This window comes from Maniola hyperantus, chromosome 19, assembly GCF_902806685.2.
Source record: "Maniola hyperantus chromosome 19, iAphHyp1.2, whole genome shotgun sequence".
NCBI lineage: Eukaryota > Metazoa > Arthropoda > Insecta > Lepidoptera > Nymphalidae > Maniola > Maniola hyperantus.
In genome coordinates this window covers 9,889,755-9,911,793 of record NC_048554.1, presented here as the reverse complement: position 1 = coordinate 9,911,793, position 22,039 = coordinate 9,889,755, and the positions used below count along the sequence as shown (strand labels likewise).

The following is a 22,039-nucleotide window of genomic DNA, read 5'->3' as shown; positions in this document are numbered from 1 at the left end:
CTGTAGAATATTCAAACCATAAACAAGAACAAAGGGGACACTTGACGCAACGCTAGTTCCGATTTTTGCCACGCGCCAAGATCGCCTAGTCGCACTAACCTTGGTCTATGGTTACTAGACCGGAAAAGTTACGTACCAACATACAACATACGATAATGAAATGTCAGAACCCAGAGGTAAAATAAGAGTTAGAAGACACAGCACAGGCCACAGAGGACAAGACAAGGAAAACAAAATGTCAAAACAGGGATGAAAAATATTATATTGGATTTAATAATTTGTAGTCCTAATTAGTAATTAACGCAAACGGCTTAGTGAAAATAACAAAAATTATTGAGCAATTACACTAAGTCTCAATTTATATGTATTATCATAAGTTTAAATACGTAGAAGTTCTGTGATACAAAGATTTAATGTGAAATCTAGTTGTGGACTAATATTCATCATACCGCTAATATTGAGCGTTCATTTAGATTTTTGGAGGTAAAAAATACACACAACCACAGATATATAGTGTTTGCATTATATAGGTATCTACTAGCTTTATAACTTTAACTTTTAATCTTTTCGTAGCCCAGCCATGGCTGATCAGACCTCGACGTTGGCGGTTGTTATTTTAGCTGTAGGTGTTTCAGTGCATTTTTCATTACACAAAGTTGAAGAGGGATATGTTGGCGTTTATTACCGCGTAAGTAACAACACTTTATAATAATGGACTACTGTTTCTAAATTAGTTTATGGTATCACGTTAAAAATATATTGTTTTTAGGGTGGAGCGCTACTGCCAGTTACAAGTCAACCTGGCTTTCACATGATGGTTCCATTGCTCACTACTTATAAGGCTATTCAGGTAACTTATTACTTATATTATATGGTCAGCTCAAGATTTCTCATTTTTCAGTTGTCTTTAATAGCTTGACCTTTTATCTCAAAATTATCTTATTGAGTAGGTAGGTACATAGATTGTATTTACTTTATTACAATTTTATTTACAGACTACTCTACAAACTGATGAAGTTAAAAATGTCCCTTGTGGTACAAGTGGTGGTGTTATGATATACTTTGAAAGAATTGAAGTTGTCAATAAATTGGACCCCAATAGTGGTATGTTTCATTTTTATGATTTGTATCTAACTTATCTGGGAATTGATTATTTATTGTTACAAATTCTGGCACAATGGTTTATTAGATCATTTTTTCATCTAAGTCACAATTCTGTCACAACCATATCAAAGATATCATGGGTTTTAGATGCAAATAAATTATATTGTTCTATTTCTAGTCCTTGATGTGGTTCGCAACTTCACAGCAGACTATGACAAAACCCTGATATTCAACAAGGTGCATCATGAGTTGAATCAGTTTTGCAGCGCCCACACGCTGCATGAAGTATACATTGCACTGTTTGACCAGATTGATGAGAATCTTAGCACTGTAAGTTTTGTATATCAGTACCCTTATTATAAATGCGAAAGTGTGTTTGTTTGTTGGTTTGTGCGTTTGTCCTTTAATCACGTCGCAATGGTGCAACTGATTGATGTGATTTTTTGCATGGGTATAGATAAAGACCCTAGAGAGTGACATAGGCATAGACATTTTATCTTGGAAAATCAAAGAGTTCCCACAGGAGTTTTAGAAAACCTAATTCCACACAGGCAAAGTCATATGCATCAGGTAGTTTATTTATAAACCATATTATTGCACAATAAAAATAAAGAGAATATAATACTTTAGTTATACAAAGGTGACCTTATCACAAAAGTATCATCTTCCTCACTTGAAACTATGTATTTTTAGAAATATCTGTATACAATCTAATAAGATAATATATAATTATTTTGAAGATAATTTTAGTGCAATCTTCATTATATAAAAGATCTCTCAACAGCTGTACTCACGTATTTAGTCGACGTTAGCCCGACTAATTTCCTTGTCACTTATTTTTGACCCCGGATTGGTTCGAAACTAATCGGGCGAACGTCGACTAAATACGTGAGTATAGCTGTTGAGAGATATTTTACAATCTTCATGTTGATAACATTTCTTTTTTTAATTAAGGCTCTACAAAATGACTTGAATGTATTGGCACCAGGCCTGAAAGTGAATGGTGTGCGCGTGACCAAACCGAAGATTCCAGAAATCATACGAAAAAACTACGAGCTTATGGAGGCAGAAAAATCAAAGTTTCTAATTGCAGAACAACATCAAAAGGTATGAAGTAGACTATTTTTGAGAGTTTACTAATTTATCTTCTATATTATGTTCTCTTCAGAAAAGGCCAATCACAAAGCTAGTTTTTACTATTGTGTTTAGTAACAAAACATTTAATAACTGTATTTATAAAATTGACCTATTCAAAATTTTGTTTATAAGGTTGTTGAAAAGGAAGCTGAGACAGCTCGTCGGAAAGCTGTGATAGAGGCAGAGAAAGAGGCTCATGTTGCCAAAATCCAGTTTGAACAGAAGATCATGGAAAAGGAATCCATGCAGAAAATGGAACTCATCCAAGACAGTATACACAAAGCTAAACACCAAACAAAGTCTGAAGCAGACTTTTACCATTTAAAGAAGCAAGCTGAAGCCAACAAACTCCTACTAACTAGAGAGTATTTAGAACTTAAAAAGTATGAAGCCCTTGCATTAAATAACAAAATCTACTTTGGCAATGATATCCCTAATATGTTCTTACAAGCAAATGTAGGTGAAACTGTTTCAAAACCAATAGATGTTCAAGTGGAATAAAACACTAAATGCCCTGAGAGGACATAAACTAGTCATTGAAGTGTTGTTAAGAAATTAATGCTCCAAAAATAAATCTCATAGTTGGTGTGTATTTTGTGAATATTTTATGGGTTTTATTTTTGTTGTCAAAAATGTTTTTTGTTTACTATTTTTAATTATAAGAATAAAAATATACTCGTAAACAGAAAATAGCAAACTATTAACTAGGTTTCTTGTGCAATATACTCGTACATAGCTAATGAAAGAAAAATCGAAAAATCTGTTCCATTATTATCACTATGTAATAAATAGATGATTTACTTAAAAATTGTTCATCATGAGAAATAACTGTTTGAAGTGTACTTTTTGTATGTTATAAATTTATAATAAAACTTACTAAATATAAAGAAAAATTGATTTTATTTGAATAGAAAATAAATAAATTTAAAATGGCATTTAGATTTTATTGAAGGCGGCAATGTCTACAGACTGAACAAAGTCTTCGAACTCCTGGATCTTTTCTGTTAGGAGATCAACAGACACCTTGTCATCCTCAATGACACACATAATCTGTAGTTTGTTGATACCGTAGCCTACTGGGACTAGTTTGGATGCTCCCCACAACAAACCATCCATTTCGATGGTCCGTACTTGTTTTTCCATCTCTGCCATATCTGTTTCATCATCCCATGGTTTGACATCAAGGATTATAGATGATTTAGCAATGAGGGCTGGTTTCTTTGACTTTTTATCTGCATATGCTTGGAGACGTTCTTCACGGATTCTGGCTGCCTCTGCATCCTATAATGATTAGTCAGAATTAGTTTACGTTACACAAAATTTCAAATTAAACCTATTATTCCTACTCGTTTAGAGATAATGTGGCCAATCTTCAAACTTGGACAATTGCTTTGGTTTTTGTACACAATCTGTGGAACTATTTAACAGTGCTACCCTTTTCTGAGTAAAAGAAGTTAAATTTAGGACCTGCACAGACAAGGGACTATCTGCAGAGAACAAAAGTACATCACTAATTTTTACTACAGTTTTCCATTGTAATACATTGTGTGCGTTACTTAATGCTGTTTTTAAGTAATCAATTTTTGTCCTCTGCAGACAATAGTCCATCATCTGCGCAGGTCTTAAGAGATTGTGTGTAACTGAATTAGTAATTATTATCAATCAAACCATTATTGTATAAAAATCTAACATCAAATTAGAAATATTTCCAACAAAGGATTCTTATTATGTAGAAACTTTGTGATGCAAATATTGTATACAATAATGACTAATACAGTTCATTCAATTGTAAAATACAAACCTCCTCCTCGTCTCCAGAGCCAAACAGATCGACGTCATCGTCGTCATCATCATCCTTCTTTGCAGGTGCAGCTGCTGTAGGCTTAGCACCGGCGTTGAGTGGGCTCACTCCCTGCGCCCACACCTTGCGCTCGGCAGGAGTGTAGGAAGCGATGTGGTTGTACCAGCGAAGGGCATGAGGCAAGCTTGCGGCCGGCGCTTTGCCTACTTCCTCGAATACTTGAACATCAGCTTGAGAAGGAGTGTATCTAAACAAGTAGATAACGAGTCAATACTAAAAATACACGGTCAAGGGTGGGTTCATTGATACAGAAATATATATAAGCGATTTATATTATTCGGCTTTCCTAAAAATAGAGGTTAACATACGTCGACGTGGTGCACTTAAACCTGATATTAAAACAAAAATACGACTTACCCAGATATATAACTCTTCTCAGCTAAATATTTATTCAATTCACTGAGACCCTGTTGGGATTTTACGTCTCCGAATGCCATTTTTGTGAATTTATTAGACTCCTTCTTACAATTCCACACCACACGGCCGAGTTGAGTGAGCGAAAGAAAGAGATGGAGCGATTTTACATAGACAAAATTTTGACATAATAGAGTTCGGGCTATAGATTATAAGTCCCGCATAGCAACTGAGAAGCTTAGCTTTTTGATCGCTCTGCCATTAAAAACATTGTGTAAAAGGTGATTTAGGTTTATTACATTATTCTTCTTCGATGTTAGACATTGGTATTAGTCTGTGACTTGAACAAGGCTCAAAAAGGTTAGTAGAACCCAGAGCCGTAAAACCAGTTTAAAAAAATCAGCAACCTCGCTGACGACGTGACACTGACAGAGAAAAAAGGGCGGGAAACTTCGTACTTGGCGGACGTGAAATTTTCGTGCTTTGATTTTATTAATTTGTAAATTCAATTTGGAAAAGGATTGGTGTTGTTTTATAGTGTTAATATTGTAGTTTTAGTGACATTTTCATAGTAGTTAGCTGTATATATAGGTAAGTTTTTAAATTTAGTATAGTTTACATTTCAAACTTATGGAAACTCGGCCTCCCGATCCCGGGGGGTCATCTCCCCCAGGATCGTTGAATATTACATCTAAAATGGACGTATTAATTGCGGCGGTTGAGTCGTCAATGGACACTGACGTGTCCGTTGTGTCCAATGCCGACCAACCGTTGAAAAGAAAAATATTTTCACGCATTTGTATGACCTGTAACAAAAGAAAAAGAAAAACAAAATGTCGAGATGGAAAAGATAGGTACAGTTGTGAATGTAAGTGTGAACCTGACAATAATAAAGTTCAGAATGCCCCTTACCCAAATCCACAAACTGAATCCACAAATCCCACCGATAGTAGTAATCAATCTTCACTGCCAAAGCGTGTGCCAATTGGTCGTGCTTATTATCAACAATCCGACAATGCCCCATATGTAATACATGTACAAAAAGAAATTGAAAAAAGTGATAGCTCAACAACTCTACACCCAATAACTTTTGGTAGATTTTTAAAAAACAACAAATTTAGTGGTGTTGTGAACGGAAGCGTAAAACGTGTAGGTAGAAATCGCATCAGTATGGCGTTTTCTACTTACTTGGATGCCAACAATTTTTTAACAAACCCAATACTTGAACCCGCAAAATATAGGGCGTTTATACCCACATTTAATGTTACTCGCATGGGTGTGGTAAAAGGTGTCCCTAATGATTGGTCCGAAGAGGAAGTCTTACTCAACATGAGTGTTCCACTTGGTTGCGGACCAATCATTAAAATCAGGAGGATGAAAAGAAAAATTGTAGTGAATGATGTAAACCAATTCATTAACACGGGGACGGTAATAGTTACTTTTGATGGGCAAATACTGCCTACCCGGGTGTATATGTGCTACACTGCTTTACCTGTAGAGTTATATATTTACCCCACTGTGCAATGCTACCAGTGCTGCCGTTTTGGACATGTCAAAAATCAGTGCCGGTCAGTGCCAAAGTGTTATAAATGTAGCCAAGGGCATTCTGGCGACACTTGTCAGGTAGAGGAAGAGTATTACCGGTGTTGCCTATGTAAAGGTTCCCATCAAGCCATAAATAAAAAATGCTTAGAGCATAACAGACAGAGAGCGATAAAAGAAACAATGAGCAAAAGTTGTATTTCGTATATGGAAGCAATTAAAATACATCCACCAGTTTCAAACATGTCATATGCCGAAGCTTTGGTTTCAACGCCTGTGCCATCCTCTTCATCACAGGATATACATGGACCCCAAAAATCTAAACTTCCATCTACTTCAAATTCAGTGCCGAATTCGTATAAAAAAACAGTCTTTATAAAGCCAAGATCACCCTCAAAGCATAGCAAAGGCTATGACCGCTCTGCCCACTCAGAAATAATAAGAGATCCTGTTTTACCTAAACAAAAGTTTAATTTTAATAATAATAGTTCTGAAAATAACATGAACATGGCAGACATTATTAAAATATTAATTCAATTATTATCACAATCAAATATAGTTACACCGTCCCACGTTGCCACAGTAATTGAAGCCTTATATCAAATATCTAATAATAATGGATCACAGAGCCAGAGTGATTCAGTGGAATTGCCTGAGCCTCAACAATAGAAAACAAGACTTAATATATTTTATTAATAAACATGATCCCTTTCTTATCTGTCTCCAAGAGACATGGTTGAGAAAGGAATTTTTGTTCAAAATGCCGGGGTATGTTTGTCTCAGAGAAGACAGACCTGATGGGTATGGCGGAGTGGCCATACTCATCAAAAATACTCTGACATTTACACCTATCACTCTACCTGTACATAGTGATAACTTATCAGTTATTGCAGTTATTGTAAATAGTATATGTTATGTATCTATATATTTCTCTCGTCCTAATAATGAAATATTTAATGAAATAAATGAAATTTTTAATTTTTTACCGAAACCATTTTTATGTTTAGGGGATTTTAACTCTCATCACGAATTATGGGGATGTTCCACATCAACCTTCTATGGAGAAAAGTTGTTAGATTTAATAAGCTCCCATAACTTGTGCATTCTTAATACTGGGTCTCCAACACGGTTGGCACGGACACCTAGTGCTCCAGATTTGTCCATTTGCACTCCTGATCTAGCTTCATCTCTCACCTGGTCAACCGCTGAATCTACTGGTGGTAGTGATCACTACCCTCTAATTATTACTTTCCCTTTTGAAAAACCTCCAAAACATGTAAGACAGCCACGTTTAAAACATAAACTGACAGATGCAAAATGGAGTTTGTATAGTGCAGCCGTTGAAAAGAAAATCAATAATTTACCTGAAATTAGTCATTTGAATATATTAGAATCCTCACAAGCTTTATCTGCAGCTTTAATTGAAGCCGCAGATGAAACTTTTCCAGTAAAAAGGGGTGAGTGCATGGAATTTATTCCATCTCCACCATGGTGGGATGTAGAGTGCACTAATGCAGTTAAAGAAAGAAAAAAAGCGGAAAAACAATTTTGTCAAAATATGACAGATGAAAATTTTGATAATTACTTAAAAATTGCCAATACCACTAAGGAGCTACTTAGGGTAAAGAAATATGAAGGATGGCACAGGTTTTGTATATCCTTAAATCCTAATGTTTCACCTTCAATTGTTTGGCAAAATATAAGAAGGTTCAGATCTGCATTTAAAGATTCACAACAGAATAAAATATCTCCAGCTCTAGCAGAGCAAATCATGGATCGTTTGGGTCCTCCTTGTGTACCTGAATGTCCCATGGCCTTAACGCCCCTAATAGTATCTAATGATAATTATAATAATGTAGATTTGAATTCGCCATTTACACTTAACGAATTGAAAGGCGTACTGTCATCGACTAAGGATTCTGCACCAGGGGAAGACGGGATTCCTTATTCCTTTTTATCGAATCTTGACGACAATAGCCTCAGGTACTACCTTTCTTTGATCAACAACGTTATGATGGCGGGTATCGTTCCCGAATCCTGGAGGTCCCAAACTTTGATCTTATTACAGAAGCCGAATAAACCGAGTTCAGATCCAACATCGTATAGGCCAATAGCATTATCGTCGGTATTAGCTAAAACTGCTGAGCACCTCATTAAAATCAGGCTGGAATGGTTTTTAGAACATAATACATTATTATCGAGAAACCAGTTTGGGTTTAGGAAAGGTAAATGTACCCTTGACAGCTTGAGCGTTCTTACCACAGACATAAGACTAAGTTTCTCTAAAAATGAGTCTTTGGTTGCTGCCTTCCTGGATATAAATGCCGCCTATGATAATGTAAATATCTCAATTTTAAAAAATAAATTGCTAGCCCTGAATATTCCTAATTTATTAATTAGTTTTATTGTAAATATGTTGTACGAAAGATATATAAAGTATTCGTTAGATTCGTCTGAAAATGAATTTATATATAGAACTGTGTGGAAGGGTTTGCCACAAGGCTCTGTTTTGAGCCCTATATTATATAACATTTATACTTACGATTTGGACATTTCTGTTAACAGATATGCAAATGTGCTTCAATATGCAGATGATTTGCTTTTATATGTTGCTGGGCCATCTTTGGATAATATTAGTGAATTGTTGACTTTAGCGTTAAATGCTTTAAAGTGTTGGTTACATAATAATGGGCTAGATTTGTCACCATCTAAGAGCTCTGTTGTATTATTTTCTCGAAAGCGAAATCTCCCATCTCTTCATATTAATTACAATGGTATTCCGCTAGCAGTTAAAGATAAGGCAAAATTTTTAGGCGTAATATTAGATTCTAAATTTACTGGAGTTCCTCATTTTGAATATGTTTCATTAAGGTGTGAGCGAAATTTGAATATGCTAAGGTGCCTAACAGGAGTATGGTGGGGTGCACACCCTTTTACAATGAGATTGTTATATAATGCTTTAATTAGAAGTGTTTTAGACTATGGAACATTCTTATTACACCCTGGTAATACAACTGCAGTTAAAAAGCTGGATATGATCCAGTCGAAGGCTTTGAGGTTAGTTACAGGTGCGATGAAATCGGCTCCGACAAATTGTCTTCAGGTAGAATGTTGTGATCCGCCCTTATATATGAGAAGGCAATTCCTCTGTGATAAATACTTCTTTCGTACATTACAGCTAAGTTCTCATCCGTTATTTTCAAAAGTACGGCAACTTGCATATCAGGTTAATACCTGCAATTACTGGACTCATAAAGACTCTCCATGTCTTGTAAAAAGTCTTAGAAAATATGAAAGTTTGGGAGCTCCCACCCATCGAAGTATTACTCTTCCTCTATACCAGCACAACTACGAAAGTCTTATTGCTATCCCGCAAATTAAATTCGATATAGGATTAAAATTAAAAGATAACCCTAATTCAAAACAGGAATTTACTAACATCATCAATAATAAATGGCCTGACAGGCACTATGTGTTCACGGATGCTTCTAAGCATGAGAATAAGAGTTGTGTTGGGGTTGGGGTATATCATTCACAATATAAAGGTATACAACAAATTAAACTTCCACCTGAAGCTTCCGTTTACACTGGTGAATGTTATGGTTTACTTAAGGCTTTGGAATATGTTTTAATTTTAAAGATACCGAAAACCATAATATTTTCTGATTCTTGCAGTGTTTTAGAAGCTATTAATAGATTTCCATTCAAATCCCATAAACAGTCTTCAATTGTTTTTGGGATTAGAGATCTTTTATATAAATGTTCACAGAAAAATTGTGATGTCGTGTTAGCTTGGATTCCAAGCCATGTGGGCATTCCCGGTAATGAAAGAGCTGATCAATTGGCAAACGAGGCTATACGCGTTGGAGATACTGTCCAATACACCAATTATTGTTCTGACCTGATAAATTTATCTAAAGTATATTTGTATGAAACCTGGGATGGAGTATGGAATAACGATAGTTCAGTAGGTAAACATTATAGAAAAATTCAGACGTCCATTCCGAGAAAACCATGGTTTAGCCAAATAGTTTTCTCCAAAACTGTCACCTCTGTTCTGTGTAGAATGCGCTTAGGTCATGTCTGTACGCGAGCCCATTTACACAAGATGAAAATTATTCCCGATCCTTACTGTTCCTGTGGGGAGTATGGGGACTTGAACCATGTTTTCTTTGCATGCACTTTGTATGATCGGTCTGCCTTTCTTGCTCATCTCGTATCATTGCATGTACCATTTCCTACATCTATAGTTTGTTTATTATATACTAATTCTTCAAATATTTATAAAGTTCTAGCTTTGTTCATAGAAAAAAATGATATCAAGTTATAGTATATGTGGGTATATTATTATTAGTGAAAACCTTATCCTTTTCCTTTCAAATTCCAAATCCCGAATTTTCAATTTTATCCACAGTTTCCCTAACTTTAAACTTTAATAAATAACAAACCTGACATTGGCTAATCTGTGTAAAGCCATAAGAAGAAAAAAAAAAAAAAAAAAAAAGACACTGACAGATTTCGCCTTGTCTCTTGTCATCATTCTTCAAAATCTGAAAAATATTTTTCTAAGTACGTTTTAAATAAAAGTGCGTCGTATGTTCTAAATGAATGGTGTCCAATTAGTTTCCTTGTTACCGTATTATTAGTTTTTTACTATCGGTTTGTGTATAATACATTTATTTAGGTTAGACATTAAAAATTATGTAACAATAACAAGAGGGTTTATGTCTTATAAAACTGATTATATTGTATTATTCTACTCATGCTTATGATTTCTTGTTGTTAATTCAAAGTCTAGATAATATACTAGTACACTTTAATTCTTGTGAAATATACGGAGTTACAAGTGTGAGTGTAACATTGATTGTTATGTAGACACTGCAGAGAATGCTGCGCCAGCCGCTGTCCAGGGCGCTTGCGCTGTCTCCGAGCCGCCGGGCGCCTCTGACGGCTCGCAGGTTCGCCGACCAGGTCCAGCCACAGCCTGATAATGTGGAAGTGTTTATTGATGATCAGCCTGTATCAGTGCCACCTGGTACCACTGTTCTGCAGGTGACGTACTATTATTTAGTGCAGTTTTAGTGCTACTATAATCTAGGAAATCATTCTTATTTAAAGAATACATAACAGGAACTATTAAGACATTAAATTCAAGAATGGTTATGAAAATGAACAAGGTTTATTGCAGTACAGTGACAAAAAAATATTTTTAAAAGTTTTTATTTTCACAATTTAAAAATAGTGTGGATAAAATCCGAGACAGTATGCTATGTTATACAAAATAGAGTAAAACCTCAGAGAAGACATTGCTCATAATCAGTAAGATAGCAATAATAAAATCTGTCGCTAATTAATAATCCATACTAATATTATAAATGTGAAAGTGTGTCTGTAGGTCTGTCTGCCTGTCTGCTAACTTTTCACGGCCCATCTGTTCAACCGATTTTAATGTACAGAGACGAACTTGCAAGCATCATCTAGTAACAAATAAAATAATCATCATTTTCTCCAGCCAGATCTTTCTAGCCAAGACCTTTTGTATCAGCTTGTTTGGTGTCATCAATAATGTTTATAATTTTATTCTGACAAAATTAATATTGTAACACAGGCAGCTGCCCAAGTTGGAGTAGAGATACCCCGCTTCTGTTACCATGAGAGATTAGCAGTAGCCGGCAATTGCCGCATGTGCTTAGTTGAAGTTGAGAAGTCACCCAAGCCTGTGGCAGCTTGCGCCATGCCTGTTATGAAGGGAATGAGGGTGAAAACCAACTCGGATCTCACCCGCAAAGCAAGAGAAGGTGTTATGGAGTTTCTTTTGGTCAATCATCCCTTGGACTGTCCTATATGTGACCAGGGAGGGGAGTGTGACCTGCAAGATCAATCTATGGCTTTTGGTTCTGATAAAAGTCGATTCACTGATATTCATTTCTCTGGAAAACGGTAAGTGACTTGAATCTTCTTATTTAATTAATAAATGTTTCAAAAACTTGATAGTATTCTCATCATTCTGTCCATTCACATTTGGAACCCTTGTAGCTTTAGCTTTATTAATTATCACCATTACATAAATCGTCTTACATCTACTATATAAAAATAAGTCGGGTTTTCCTTCCTGACGCAATAACTCCTGAACGCACGAACCAATTTCCACTCATACTTCAAGGAATGTTATAAAAAAAGAATTAGCGAATTCGGTTCAGCTGTTCTCGAGATTTGCGATGAGCAACACATTTAGTGATTCATTTTTATATTATAGATAGAGATAGACATAATGTAAACTAAGCAGCTTTCGCCGTCTACAAGTAATTCGAGTTTTTCACATATAATCCCCACTACTGTCGCCCAGCACTACTTGAAATGAACTGTACTCTTTTTTGCATATTTTTTTAGATTCTTTACTTTTTAGATTTTTGTTATTCTCATTTTACTACCAGGGCTGTAGAAGACAAGGATGTGGGCCCATTGATAAAGACGATTATGACGCGATGCATCCACTGCACTCGATGCATCCGTTTCGCGTCAGAGGTGGCTGGTGTCGACGACTTTGGTACCACTGGAAGGGGCACTGAAATGCAGGTAATTAAAATCTTGGTCATGTTGGGACACAGATCGCTACTGACACGCGAAGTCATAAAACGTGGGAATGGAGTAGTGCACATTGCGCGCTTCCAACAGTGGTGTTGCAACTTTCATCGATCCTTTTTATGCGTAAAATAATGCATTTAATGTTTGAAAGTAATGTACAGTACCCAGCAGAAAATAATGTACATCCGAAAAGCCGAAAAGTCATTCTAAAGGCCGATGTTCATTATTTTCTGCCGCGTACTGTAATTTGTCACGTGGTTTGTTAAAATCAATCTAGAGCTCTTCTTTAATCTCATACAAAAAGGTTAGGTAACACAATGTTAATCACACGACGAGATTGTTGATGCATTTCACCACCAATGCTTATAATGTTATTTTTAAGAACGCATCTATGCTGAATGCATGTGCAAAACTGCAAATACAAGTAATGGCGGTATTCATTATGTCTGCCCGCAATATGCGTATTTGTTGTATATTTATCGATGACTCATTTAAAGAATGCGCAACCATAATGACTGATGTCAATGACGCGGCTCTGATCCCGCGTGCCTTGTACGAGGTATAAATTACCAAGTTGATATGCCTGGTTGATGACCCTGTAGGCTGTATACTAGGGATTCATGCATTACAGTATAGTACTCTTGAAAAAAATATAAACTCTTAGATAGTTAGAGTTACCAAAAACTTGTTATACTTAATGTGGGGTTTCTTGCAGGTTGGAACTTATGTTGAGAAAATGTTCTTGTCAGAGTTATCTGGCAACATTATCGATCTATGCCCTGTCGGCGCCCTTACGTCCAAACCATACAGTTTCGCCGCTCGACCATGGGAGACTAGAAGGGTGAGTTGCCATTTACACAACCCTTAGTGAAATACAAAAAAGGTGTTTATATTTTTGCTAAAATATTTTTTGTTCCAGATTGATTCAGTTGATGTTCTTGACCCCTTGGGAAGCAACATTGTCGTTGCAACACGTACCAATGAAGTATTGCGTATCTTGCCTAGGACTAATGAAGTAAGTGAACAATTTACAAATTCAAATAGATAAATAAATTATTAACTCTGATTACTATGTTCCAAAGAAGTGTTTATACGGGGTCTTCTTGCCTAGGACTAATGAAGTAAGTGAACAATTTACAAATTCAAATAGATAAATAAATTATTAACTCTGATTACTATGTTCCAAAGAAGTGTTTATACGGGGTCTTCTTTTACTTCTAAACTGTTATTTCACAGGGTCACTAGTCACTGGGCATTTAGAATCTTAGAGGCACTAAATGTCTTGCTAATATATTAACAAAAATAATTTGAACAATTAATTTTCTGTTGTTTCAAGCCTCATCTACTAGAAAGACTATAATAGTGTTGTTTATACAGTATTGCTAGTTAGGATTGTTAAAGGCTTGTGTTTTATTGTACAAGCTACTTTGCTTCTGAATAAAGTTAATTTAAGTGGGCATTTTGACAACCTCAGTTTGTGTCCTGCTACCTAGCTAATTGTTACATAGAACACAAGTGTTTTATTTAAGTTTCGTAACATACTACGTTATTTCTTATAAACTCCTCCAAAAAATATTCCGTTGTAGCATCTCATATCTCTTTCATCCAAAAAAATTTAGAAGATTCCAGACTATTTACATAAAAAGTAATATAGGTATTCAAAATGACTAGGAGATCAACGAGGAATGGTTATCGGACAAGTCTCGCTTCGCGTGCGACGGCTTGAAGCGGCAGCGGCTGGTGACACCGATGATTGCCGACAGTCGCGGCAACCTCACGCCCGTCGAATGGGAGGAGGCCATCGTGGCCGCCGGGAGAGCTTTGCGTGACTGCCCACCGAATAAGGTAACAGTTACTCTACTGGCAAAGAAATGTTGCCAAAGGATTGGATTTAGCGTCCCAATACAGGTTTTCAAAATGTGTTTAGGTATAAGTGAGTTACGTGCCTGACGTGCTAGCGTGCTTGCGTATGTGCGTCCATAAATGTGTGCGTGCATGCTTTAGTCAACTAAGGCCGTATCATGTACCTATGTAAAATTACATACGGTACCCGACAGAAAATATTGCACATTGAACTCTAGAAAAATATAACGGTTTCGTAGAACGTTGAGACCGACAAAACGTCACACAGTATGAGTGGAGTGAGTGAGCACATGGGGTTATTCAAGGACCAACAAATTTATGAAAGGCCGGCAACGCATTGGCGATTCCTCTGGTGCTGCAAATGTTCATGGGCGGGGGTAATCACTCAACATCATGTGACCCGCCTGCTCGTTTACTCGACATTTCTATTTAAAAAGTGACAGGGACCGTTCTACGTAACAGAAATCGCTTTCTAGTGCCCGTATATGGTCAAACATGTTTGTCAAATATTACGTGTTTGTCAAATTATTTGATCTTCTGCGGTCGTGTTTGATGCGTTTGTCAAACAAACCGTGTTGGTGTTTGACCGGTGTGTTTATCAAACATGCTTGAAGGTGTACGGCTGCGTTTGTCAAACAAACTACGTGTTTGGCAAATTTGATTGACGGCGTGTTTGACATATATGTTTGACCGTTTACGGGGCACTTAAGTTGGATGTGCAATATTTCCTGGCGGGTAATGTACGCATGTGACTTCCACAGTTGTTAGCAGTAGCGGGCGAGTTGGCAGACGCGGAAGCTTTGGTTGCGCTCAAAGACCTTCTGAACAGGCTCGGTTCAGAGAACGCTTGCACGGAACAGTACTTCCCGCAAGAGGGCGCCGGCACCGACCTGCGCTCATCCTACGTGTTGAATACGAAGATTGCCAGTACGAGTTTTTGCATTAAATTAAAATTTTAGTTCTAGCTCATTTTGGCAGCACACATTTCGTCGTACCCTTCGTATTAAGTCCAACTCGCAATTGATCGATTTATGCTCACGTTATTTGCCGGTCGCAGCGACAACAAGTTGAGAGAGTTGGCGATAGACAAATTGCCCTAAATTCTTATAGTATGTCTCTACTGTTACCTCTTCAATGAATGAAAATAAAAATTATAAAGTAGCCTGTTTTGCTCAGACGTGGAAGATGCAGACTTCGTACTGCTGATCGGCACGAACGTGCGTTTCGAGGCGCCGCTGCTGAACGCGCGCATTCGTAAGGCCTTTATACACAAGGAGACCGACGTCGCGTCCATCGGGCCCAAAGTCGACCTCACCTACGAATATATCGTACGTGTTACAAGCAATATTGTTTATTCTTTGTATTTTTAAACAGATGAACAGGAAAATAAAGTTTAAATATTCTACAGATAATAGTGAGGAGCTGCCAAACAAAACGGTGTGATCACACTTCTCAAAGTACGTTTATTTCTTTAGTCTGGACATTTGTGGTCCACTGAACACAAATTTGAACTTATTGCCAAGAAAAATGGTGTACAACTGTGCTAAATATAGTCCAAAGTTCGTAATTCTCATCACAGAATACAAAATTGAACTTATTTCAATGCAAAACGGTTGTGGCTGGATTTGATAAAACAGACCAAAGTTCGGGATTTCAATCTAAATGGTACAACTACAGTAATATTTGTCAGCTTTAATTCAATTTTTTGCTGCACCTGTAAAATTTTATTCCGTACAATAACACAGTTTTGTTTATCAGCTCCTCAGTTAATGTTCGTTTATAAAATTATTATTCTAACGAAATAACATTTTTCAAAACATAATTAAGAAAAGATTTATTTTGCATATCATAGAACTTTAATTCATAGATAGCATATTTACAATCAAATAAGTTTATATTTTGTTATTTCTACGCTAGCACGTCGGTGACTCAGCATCCATAGTCAAGGACTTCGCCACGGGTTCATCCTCACACGAAGCTCTGAAAAGGCTGGAAAGCGCCAAGCGCCCCGTCGTTATTATCGGAGCCGATCAACTGAAGACGCCTGAAGGACCCGCTCTATTGGCCTACACGCAGGAACTGGCCTTGCGTCTGCAGGACAAACTCACTGACAAGGAGTGGAGGGTATGTGGTAGTTTTTTCATAAAAATATCGAGCAAACGAGCAGGCGGGTCACTTGATGTTAAGTGATTACCGCCGTCCATGAACATTTGCAGCACCAGAGGAACCGCCAATGCGTTGCCGGCATTTCAGGAATTCGATCCTTTCAGGAGTTAGCTCAAAAGGCTAGATAGTGCCAAACGCCCTGTCGTCATCAAAGGATCCAATCAGCTGAAAACGCTTAAAGAACTCGCTCTATTAGCTTACATGCATTAACTGGCCTTAGGTCTGCGAGACAAACTGGCTGTCAAGGAGTAACACTGTATGAGTTGCTCAGAAGGCTAGAGGGCGCTAAACTAAAAGTCATAGATGCCAACCAACTTAAGAAGAAGAAGTACTCCCTCTATTGGCTTACATGCCAGGAACTAGTCTTGCGGTTGCTGGTCAATCTCGCTGACAAGGAGTGGAGAGTAGGTTAAATAAAACTTAATGTGTTTAGAACTACTTCGTTTTCTTTATAAAATAAAAAATAAAATAAATGTATTCAATTAAATTTTTACAAGTATTTTTGGATCTTCAGCTGCATCTGCCACTGCCTCTATATGCCTCTACCCATCAGTTTTTTTTCTCCTATAGTCAGTCTTATTGGAATAGTTCTGTAACCATCTCAATTATATTAGGTTTCGTAGCCATAACATTTTAGTATTCTCTTAAAAATTTCCCACAGAAAATTCTTAAAGGGAAATTTTAAGAAGGTACTTTAATTGAGATCTATAGAGTGCACTTTGAGTTTGCTTAGACCTAAGACACAGTTAAAACGAGACAGCGTTATATCGCTGGCATAAATCTGTCTACTGAAATTAGCCTGCGCAAAGTCAAAGTAGGCTCTATAAATCTAAGCATTAGACCAGTCATGTTTTTCAATGTTTTAAGACGGGATCACTCTATTGCTAGGTATTAAACGTCCTTCAACGAACTGCATCTCAAGTGGCGGCCTTAGACATGGGATACAAGCCGGGCGTGGGCAAATACCTGCAGGATGGACCCAAAGTGGTGTATCTGCTGGGAGCTGATGCGGGAGTCGTTACAAGGGAGTCGCTGCCTAAAGACTGTGTTGTTATTTACCAAGGTAGGCTTGAATTGCCACTGAGAATTTTAATGTAATGATAGTTTAACTGTGTATACAATATGACGAAAAACTGCAAAATATGACGCTTTGTAAACAAGAGATTTCCTTTGGTAGGATTGATCCTTAGGACCCAAGCCAACAAGATTTTTGGTGTAAATTTAGGGGGAGGAGGGAACCCTGAATCTGAATTTGATAGATTTTTTTTTCCTATACACTTGCTAGTTCTTTTGAATCGTCAAACACCTACATCAGCTAAGCTATAAGGCCAAAGGCCAAACAAACAAGTAAAACAATGGTTTTCTATTTCTTTTTTGACAAGAATTCATAATATTTATATATAAAGATTTGAGTATTTGGGTTAACTTGAATGGGTTAAGTTAAGGGTCCGGGTTAGTATAACCATAACTTCTCGTTTGTAATCTACCAGGGCATCATGGTGACGCGGGAGCTTCGATCGCAGACATCGTGTTGCCCGGAGCGGCGTACACGGAGAAGCGAGCCACGTACGTTAATGCGGAGGGCAGAGCGCAGCAGACTTTGCCCGCTGTCACGCCGCCCGGCAAGGCCAGGGAAGACTGGAAGATTGTCAGGTAGGTGACGTCTGCGCCAACCTTTGCTGACATCATTAGCATAACATCGGCGGGTCGATTCATTCATTCGCATTTGCAGCACTAAAACTAGCCAAACTCGCCTACCAAGGGTTCTGCAGTTTTGGGAGAAACTTAAAGATTTATTGTTTGTAGCTATATTTTGTATTATTTTATACAATACTAGACTAGATGATGCCCGCGACTTTGTCTGCTAGGTTTTAGGTTTTTGAAAATCCCGCGGGAACTCTTTGATTTTCCGGATAAAAAAGATTTTCTTTGATAAAAAGTAGCCCCGGGATGCAAGCTATCGCTGTACCAAATTTCGTCAAAATCGGTTGAACGGATGAGCCGTGAAAGGCTAGCAGACAGACAGACACTTTTTCGCATTTATAATATTAAGTAAGGAAGTATGGACTAGATGATGACCGCGACTTGGTCCGCGCAAATTTAGGTTTTAAAAATCCCGTAGAAACTCTTTGATTTTCCGGATTAAAAAGTAGCCTGGATGGATGTAATGTATGTAAGCTAACTCTGTACCAAATTTTATCAAAATCGGTTAAACTGTTGGGCCGTGGAAAGCTAGCAGACAGACAGGTTGAGCCATCAATCTCATTTTTTTTATTTTTTTTATTTATTTTTTATAACGAATATTAGCCATGGTAAATTACTAATATTCCCCTTTCCTCTTCAACTAAGCGTCAGGCTTGTGTTAGGAGTAGGTACGACAATAGTGCAACGGGCGGGGTTTGAACCGTCGACCTTACGGTTTTCAGTCCACTCCTTTACCGGTTGAGCTATTGAGGCTTTAGTTATCTATTGTAACTTCATACTGTTTGTTTCCTAGAAAACCATATAACGATTTTTGATGCTATCACCAGAGCTCTGTCGGAAGTATGCGGCGAGCCCCTGCCCTACGACACGCTGGACGACGTGCGCGACCGCCTCAGCGAAGTGAGCCCCACACTGGTCAGCTACGGAGAAGTGCAGAACAACAATTACTTCGCGCAAGCCAGGGCGCTCGCTCAGGTAGTCATTTCCTTCCCTTCGCAATTAGCGGTTGCTTGAGAGGACTCCTTACACTCTGCATCCGATAGCCGTAAAATGAAATTCGGATCTAGTGTGCAACCTCTCGTACAAATAGTACTACTAATGATTTTAAGTATTGTCTGCCAATCTGCACTCGGCCAGCGTGGTGGACTTCCTAACCCTTCTTATTCTGAGAGGAGACCTGTTTTCATTAGTGGGCCGGCGATGGGTTGATCATGATGACGATGAATGAAAATCGACGACGCGATATGCGTCAGTAACGCTGTGTGCGTTACTGACACGACATACGCTGGACTCGAAAGTCCACCTTAGGGGGGTCGTCCACCGCGGCTTTTTGCAGCAATGCAATAGCGATACAGCCACTAAAAGGTCGCGATATAGCAGCGAAACATCGATGGCCTGTCCTTTTGCCCACGATTCAGCAGCTGTCGCGATTCAGGATCGGGTTCTGGAAACGCGGCTTTATCGCTACAAAAAGTCGCTGTGAGCGATGGTCTCAAGTCCGCAGTTTATAATAGGTTAGTCTTTGTCCAAATGTCTTTCTTGACAAAGTACCTTATCAACAGACTAGATTATTCTCGCGACTGCACAGATTCCAAACCCCTATTTTACCATTTTAGGGGTTGTATTTTCAAAAATCCTTTATTTAGCGAACGGCGCGGCGGATTGTAGATGTAAATAAACCATTGTAACACCATCATTGTACCTGCAATCGTGCAAATAAATGATTTTGTATTTGTATTTGTATTTGTATTTGTACGTCATAATAGCTATCTGCATGCCAATCAGTCAGTCAGCTTTTCCTTTTGTAAATACGGATTACAGATAGGTTGATTATTTGTTAATTTCGGCCGTTACTATATAAAATAGTTTATGTTCCATTGTTCATTCTAATATTGTTACAGAGCCTCCAGAAGCCAGTGTCGGGTAAACTGGACGTACAACTGAAGCAACTGGAGGACTTCTTCATGACGGACGCGATCAGCCGCGCCTCACCCACCATGGCCAAGTGCGTGCAGGCCGTCATCAAGCAGAAACAATCGCCCTACTAGACAACTGTACAACTAGCAAACAATACGCGAATGCCAATCGCACATTGGAAACAACACTGACCCTATTCAAAAATCTAAATTTTTCATGGCCATTTAAAGATTTGCGATAGATCATAAAACCAACGAAAAAGCTAACAAAAGATGAGACTATGACGACGATGAGCTAACAGAAGATAATTTGAAACTTTAGATTTACTTATTTTTATTTATGTTCTATAAAATTAGGTTATTCCATGTCTATAATACTAATTTTGGCGCTGCGATACTGATATTTTTAAAATTTGCCGCGCTTTTCCAGTCTCTTCTTTCGTTAGCCAGACTATAGCCTCTACCGAAAACTATTACCCTATCCGCGGAAAGAAGCACAAAGAAGTTAGTATAGCGCTCTATCTGTTACATAATCCCATACAAATGGTATTGCCAACATCTCAGTGGGTGCTAATCATTTTGAGACACCAACCAATCACATACCAAACCAATACCATAGGATAGGGTGTAGTGAAAAGTATAGAAGTTACCAAGACAAGATATCTCACCTGGCGCCCGTTCGGTTGCGCAACCAGGAGGACACCAGTAGGGCGATTGTCTAAAACCTGCATCAATCATTATTACAATCTCAATTGTTCTGATTTTCTGAATTTGTGCGATTCTTGTTGCAACAATGCATTGTGGCCAATAGTGAGCGAGCATTAACCAATCAGAGATGATTGCGATCGTGACACTGTAGCTGTCAAACAACCGAGCCACAGATGAGACCCTCCATAGAGATATATATATAGAGATTGTATACATTTTGTTGATTGCGCTACTTGGTTGTTATCACTGGTGTCCTAGTGAGATAGTGCGATTAGAAACGGTCATATTTTTTCTCGCAGGTTGCAGTTGTAGTTGTAACTTTGAGCTGCCATTTTTGAATAGCGTCGTTTCTGTTTTCAGTGTTCGATACACATAAATGTATAGATAATTTGATTTCAATATAAATAAATACACGCGTACATTTCTTGACGTACAAATGTTTTGTAGTAAGAAATATCATTGAATATTAAAGTAAAAATTATTCCAACTGTATTTCAAGTATTCGTGTTTATTATTAAGCGATCGATTTACATTTATAATGTTTGTAACTACTTTTGTTTTAATTATCCATGACTTTAAACAAAATTAGTTGCAAATTTAGCTATATTTAAATCTAACTTTTTACCTTTCTGCAATCATTTTTACGAAGTAAAATAAATACTTCATTCACTAGGTACTGTCGGGCGGACATTCCTTATGTTCATATTTAAAACTAATGATAAATTATGCGTCCGACTGTACACAAAAGTTTTCACTTGAGTTTAGGATTAAATATTATTTATTTTCTATTATAATAAACAGCAATATTATCCAATATTCCAATTTAAATAAAATTAATCTCAAATCAGTAGAATCATTGGCATGTCATTGCATTGTATTTGACAAGAAGTAAGAGGATGTAAGGAGAGGTTTTGTAAATAAAGTGTTTAGTATAAAATAAAATGTAGTATAATGATTGTCGAAACATGTCTTTTATTTTATTTTTCCCAAATTCAAAACACTACCTACTATAAAACATCATACCTACTAATGTCAAAATTATTAATCTCGCACGGGTTCCGTACCATCGTACAAGAAATAACACTATTTTTTTTTATTT

The 22,039-nt window shown here is 37.4% G+C and overlaps 3 protein-coding genes and 1 long non-coding RNA gene across 7 annotated transcripts; 2 read left to right on the top strand and 2 right to left on the bottom strand.

Moving 5' to 3' along the window:
• Positions 1 to 219: 219 nt before the first annotated feature.
• LOC117991103 (erlin-2-like) lies at positions 220 to 2,833 on the top strand. Its single transcript, XM_034978659.2, has 7 exons — positions 220 to 483; positions 574 to 688; positions 770 to 850; positions 996 to 1,104; positions 1,283 to 1,434; positions 2,059 to 2,211; positions 2,374 to 2,833. Exons 2-7 carry the CDS (start codon positions 581 to 583, stop codon positions 2,740 to 2,742), a joined length of 972 nt encoding a protein of 323 aa, XP_034834550.1. The 5' UTR covers positions 220 to 483; positions 574 to 580; the 3' UTR covers positions 2,743 to 2,833.
• A 289-nt stretch (positions 2,834 to 3,122) lies between these two features.
• eEF1beta (elongation factor 1-beta) lies at positions 3,123 to 4,620 on the bottom strand. The gene is made up of 3 exons (XM_034978666.2): positions 4,460 to 4,620; positions 4,043 to 4,289; positions 3,123 to 3,522 (listed from the first exon to the last, which is right to left on the bottom strand). Exons 1-3 carry the CDS (start codon positions 4,537 to 4,539, stop codon positions 3,178 to 3,180), a joined length of 672 nt encoding a protein of 223 aa, XP_034834557.1. The 5' UTR covers positions 4,540 to 4,620; the 3' UTR covers positions 3,123 to 3,177.
• A 1,567-nt stretch (positions 4,621 to 6,187) lies between these two features.
• On the bottom strand, positions 6,188 to 8,582 carry LOC138403662 (uncharacterized). Its single transcript, XR_011237880.1, has 2 exons — positions 7,678 to 8,582; positions 6,188 to 7,362 (listed from the first exon to the last, which is right to left on the bottom strand). It is a non-coding gene; the product is annotated as an uncharacterized lncRNA (long non-coding RNA).
• A 1,899-nt stretch (positions 8,583 to 10,481) lies between these two features.
• On the top strand, positions 10,482 to 21,904 carry ND-75 (NADH dehydrogenase (ubiquinone) 75 kDa subunit). 4 transcript variants are annotated; one of them, XM_034978640.2, is made up of 14 exons: positions 10,482 to 10,567; positions 10,874 to 11,050; positions 11,607 to 11,938; positions 12,433 to 12,574; positions 13,299 to 13,424; positions 13,503 to 13,598; positions 14,255 to 14,428; positions 15,208 to 15,373; positions 15,623 to 15,774; positions 16,364 to 16,570; positions 17,501 to 17,675; positions 18,103 to 18,265; positions 19,144 to 19,291; positions 20,218 to 21,904. In XM_034978640.2, exons 2-14 carry the CDS (start codon positions 10,886 to 10,888, stop codon positions 20,362 to 20,364), a joined length of 2,193 nt encoding a protein of 730 aa, XP_034834531.1. In that variant the 5' UTR covers positions 10,482 to 10,567; positions 10,874 to 10,885; the 3' UTR covers positions 20,365 to 21,904. The 4 variants fall into 4 exon arrangements, with proteins under 4 accessions (XP_034834531.1, XP_034834532.1, XP_034834529.1 ...); XM_034978641.2 differs by having other exon boundaries at positions 10,508 to 10,567; positions 10,883 to 11,050; XM_034978638.2 differs by having other exon boundaries at positions 10,534 to 10,657.
• Positions 21,905 to 22,039: the final 135 nt, after the last annotated feature.

Bases quoted from the DNA above. Each gene is read 5' to 3' on its own strand.
- ND-75 (XM_034978640.2), top strand. From the start codon at position 10,886: ATGCTGCGCCAGCCGCTGTCCAGGGCGCTTGCGCTGTCTCCGAGCCGC. The intron at 13,599-14,254 runs GTAAGTGAACAA...CAAAATGACTAG, and splicing joins TCTTGCCTAGGACTAATGAA to GAGATCAACGAGGAATGGTT. The intron at 15,374-15,622 runs GTACGAGTTTTT...TGTTTTGCTCAG, and splicing joins GTTGAATACGAAGATTGCCA to ACGTGGAAGATGCAGACTTC.
- LOC117991103 (XM_034978659.2), top strand. From the start codon at position 581: ATGGCTGATCAGACCTCGACGTTGGCGGTTGTTATTTTAGCTGTAGGT. The intron at 689-769 runs GTAAGTAACAAC...TATTGTTTTTAG, and splicing joins ATGTTGGCGTTTATTACCGC to GGTGGAGCGCTACTGCCAGT. The intron at 2,212-2,373 runs GTATGAAGTAGA...TTTGTTTATAAG, and splicing joins TTGCAGAACAACATCAAAAG to GTTGTTGAAAAGGAAGCTGA.
- eEF1beta (XM_034978666.2), bottom strand. From the start codon at position 4,539: ATGGCATTCGGAGACGTAAAATCCCAACAGGGTCTCAGTGAATTGAAT. The intron at 4,290-4,459 runs GTAAGTCGTATT...CTACTTGTTTAG, and splicing joins GAGAAGAGTTATATATCTGG to ATACACTCCTTCTCAAGCTG. The intron at 3,523-4,042 runs GTTTGTATTTTA...TAATCATTATAG, and splicing joins GCTCTGGAGACGAGGAGGAG to GATGCAGAGGCAGCCAGAAT.